The sequence below is a fragment of the Lipotes vexillifer genome, unplaced genomic scaffold (genome assembly GCF_000442215.2).
Source record: "Lipotes vexillifer unplaced genomic scaffold, Lipotes_vexillifer_v1.1 scaffold63, whole genome shotgun sequence".
Lineage (NCBI taxonomy): Eukaryota > Metazoa > Chordata > Mammalia > Artiodactyla > Lipotidae > Lipotes > Lipotes vexillifer.
The window spans coordinates 2,253,283-2,255,918 of record NW_006784492.1 but is presented as its reverse complement, the minus strand read 5'-3'; the positions used below and the strand labels follow the sequence as shown (position 1 = coordinate 2,255,918).

At 60.2% G+C, this 2,636-nt stretch overlaps 1 protein-coding gene across 1 annotated transcript in view; it reads left to right on the top strand.

The window, feature by feature from the left end:
• The first annotated feature begins 7 nt into the window (after nucleotides 1-7).
• TADA2B (transcriptional adaptor 2B) overlaps nucleotides 8-2,636 on the top strand; it is a 13,045-nt gene continuing 10,416 nt past the window's right edge. Inside the window, exon 1 of the mRNA XM_007456870.1 lies at nucleotides 8-407. Within this exon, the coding sequence (XP_007456932.1) occupies nucleotides 138-407 (270 nt within the window). The 5' untranslated portion in view covers nucleotides 8-137. The remainder of the gene's footprint in view (nucleotides 408-2,636) is intronic.

Below are 2,636 nucleotides of genomic sequence, written 5' to 3'. Positions count from 1 at the left end.
GGGCGCGGGGGCGGGGCGGCGCGGTGGCGGCGGCCGCGGCGGCGGGCGACGGTTGCTGGAGCGCGGCGGCGGGCCCGGGCGGCGGCGCGCTGACGGCGGGCGCGGCGGCGGCGGGCGCGGGCGGCGGGCGGGGGAAGATGGCGGAGCTCGGTAAGAAGTACTGCGTGTACTGCCTGGCCGAGGTGAGCCCGCTGCGCTTCCGCTGCACCGAGTGCCAGGACATCGAGCTGTGCCCCGAGTGCTTCTCGGCCGGCGCCGAGATCGGCCACCACCGCCGCTACCACGGCTACCAGCTGGTGGACGGCGGGCGCTTCACGCTGTGGGGGCCCGAGGCCGAGGGCGGCTGGACCAGCCGCGAGGAGCAGCTTTTGCTGGATGCCATCGAGCAGTTCGGCTTCGGAAACTGGGTGAGCAGCGGGCCGGGAGGCCGGCGCACCTGCGGGTTCGGCGCGGCCGCGGAGGGCCGGGGGGACTGGGCCAGTTCACGCCCCAGACCCGGCGCAGAGAGGTTAAGCCACCCGCCCAAGGTCACACAGCAGGAAGTATCGGAGCGGGGATTCGGACCGTGGCTGTCTGACACCAGGGCCGTTTTCCCCGCCTTTGGGAGTCCTTCCGTAGGTGTCTGCCGAGTGCACCCCTTGGGCGAGACACCGGACGGAGTGGGAGTCGGGGGACACAGGCAGGTCCGCAGACTTGACAGCAGTAGGCGTCCGAGGAAGGAGTTGGTTTTGCCTGGAGGACAGTGGTGGTGAAGGCTAGACGAGCTCCACACGGGCCCGCGGCCTCTCCCACCGCCTCGCAGGCGCTCACCTTGCCTTCACGGCCCCGCTCGCTTTGTGGCCTGTGTCCCCTGCCAGGCACTTACTTGTTCATCCTGGCGTCCCTCCGACACCAGGACCTCGTGTGAGGAGGACTCAGTGGGTTCCGCCACAGGAATGTCCCGTCCTGGGTTTTGGTCTCTTCCTCTGTCAGGAGGTTTCTATGGGGACACTTATCTGAGAGGAAAAGGCGAGAGCTGGACTGGATTCGTTTACATCGGGCTCCTTGAGAGAGAGAGACGTGGCGGCGCTTCTCTAGGTGGTCCCTGAGGAGCGCTCTTTTCACTCTGCAAGAGGAAGCTCTCATCCCTATTAGAAGGGGAAAGCCTGGCTGTACTCTGGGCCGCAGCCGCCAAGGATGTGCGGCCACCTCCAGGCATTGTGAGAAGTAGGGAGGAGAGACCCGACCCCAGCTCCCCATCTTTCCAGACCCTTCCACTTGATGGCCCCCTAGCTTCCCCGAACCAGTATTTCATCTTGCTGCCACTTCGCCAGCAGTGCAGCCGGCCCTCAGTATCCACGGGGGATGAGTTTCAGAACCCTCCCAGGCCACCAAAATCCTCCAGTACTCAGTCCCTTGTATAAAATGGCAAAGCGGGGTTGAACCCACGGATACCAAGAGCCAACCGTACACCCATCCTCCTGGGCTTACTGGAGACATTGCACACTTCTCCCCACATTCCCAAACACACCCTGCCTTTATTTATGTCTGCTTTTCTTTCTATAAAGCGAGCCAGTCTTCAGGGACCAGCACCCGTCCCACAGCCCTGGAGTCTTTACTCTTGTCCCCAGCTCCTTAGAGACACTGCTGTACAGATTCTCACCTAGGCACCAGCGTCATGATGGCCACCCGCCAAAACCTTCCTTCTCACTTTGTCCTGAAATGCCGTTTATTGATGTGTATGGAGCATCTGCTCTGTGCATGTTACAGAAAGGCTTCACCCGGGTCTTCAGGGGCTTACGGTGTTGTGAGCAGCTGGTCCCGAGCCTGGAGTTCTGCCCTGAGCTCCAGCCTTCGATCGCGAACCCATCCCAGACAGACATCCTCGTGCTTGTCTCCCGGACACCTCGACGTTCCCTGACCCAGATCTCACACCTCGAGCAGTTGCTCGGGCTGCACATGAAGAGCCATCCTCAGGGCCTTCTGGGTCCAGTTCAGTAGCAGCCCTGTCTTCAGAATATTTCCAGAATCTAACCACTTGCCGCAGCCTTAGTCCGGGCTGATGTTTACCTCTCGCCCGAGCACTTTGGGAGCCTCCTTACTGGCCTCTCCGCTTCATGCTTGTGCCCTGCAGCCCATTCCAGGCAACAGGATCAGAGCGATCTTTGAGGACATGTCACGTCACATCAGCTTTCAGTGGCGTCCAGTTCTCTGAAGATGAAACTTCAGGGCCTGCAGGCCTTATATTACCTGCCTACCCCTGGGATCCCAGCTGCTATCCTCCTTGATCATTTTTTAGTTCTTCTGCTTAGAGAGTTCTTCCCCCAGATCATGGCTCGTGACTAGTCTTCTTATATATCAGTGCCTTAGAGAGCCTTCCCTTCCCCACTTCATTCTTGCAGCTCTTATCTCTACAGTAGCAGCTCAAAATAGCTAGCGTGGACCGAGAGCCTTGCTGGGTGCCAGGCACCGTGCTGAGCTCTCCTGTGTTTCTTGTGAGATCTTCCCAGCAGCCCAGTGCAGTAGGTTTTAAACTGAATAGTTTGACTTCAGAGTCTGTGCTCCTAGCTGCCCTGTCTACACTGCCTGCCCTGCAGCACTGTGGAACATACTCGAAGAACAAGCCGGGGACTAAGACATTTGTGCATTGGAGGAGG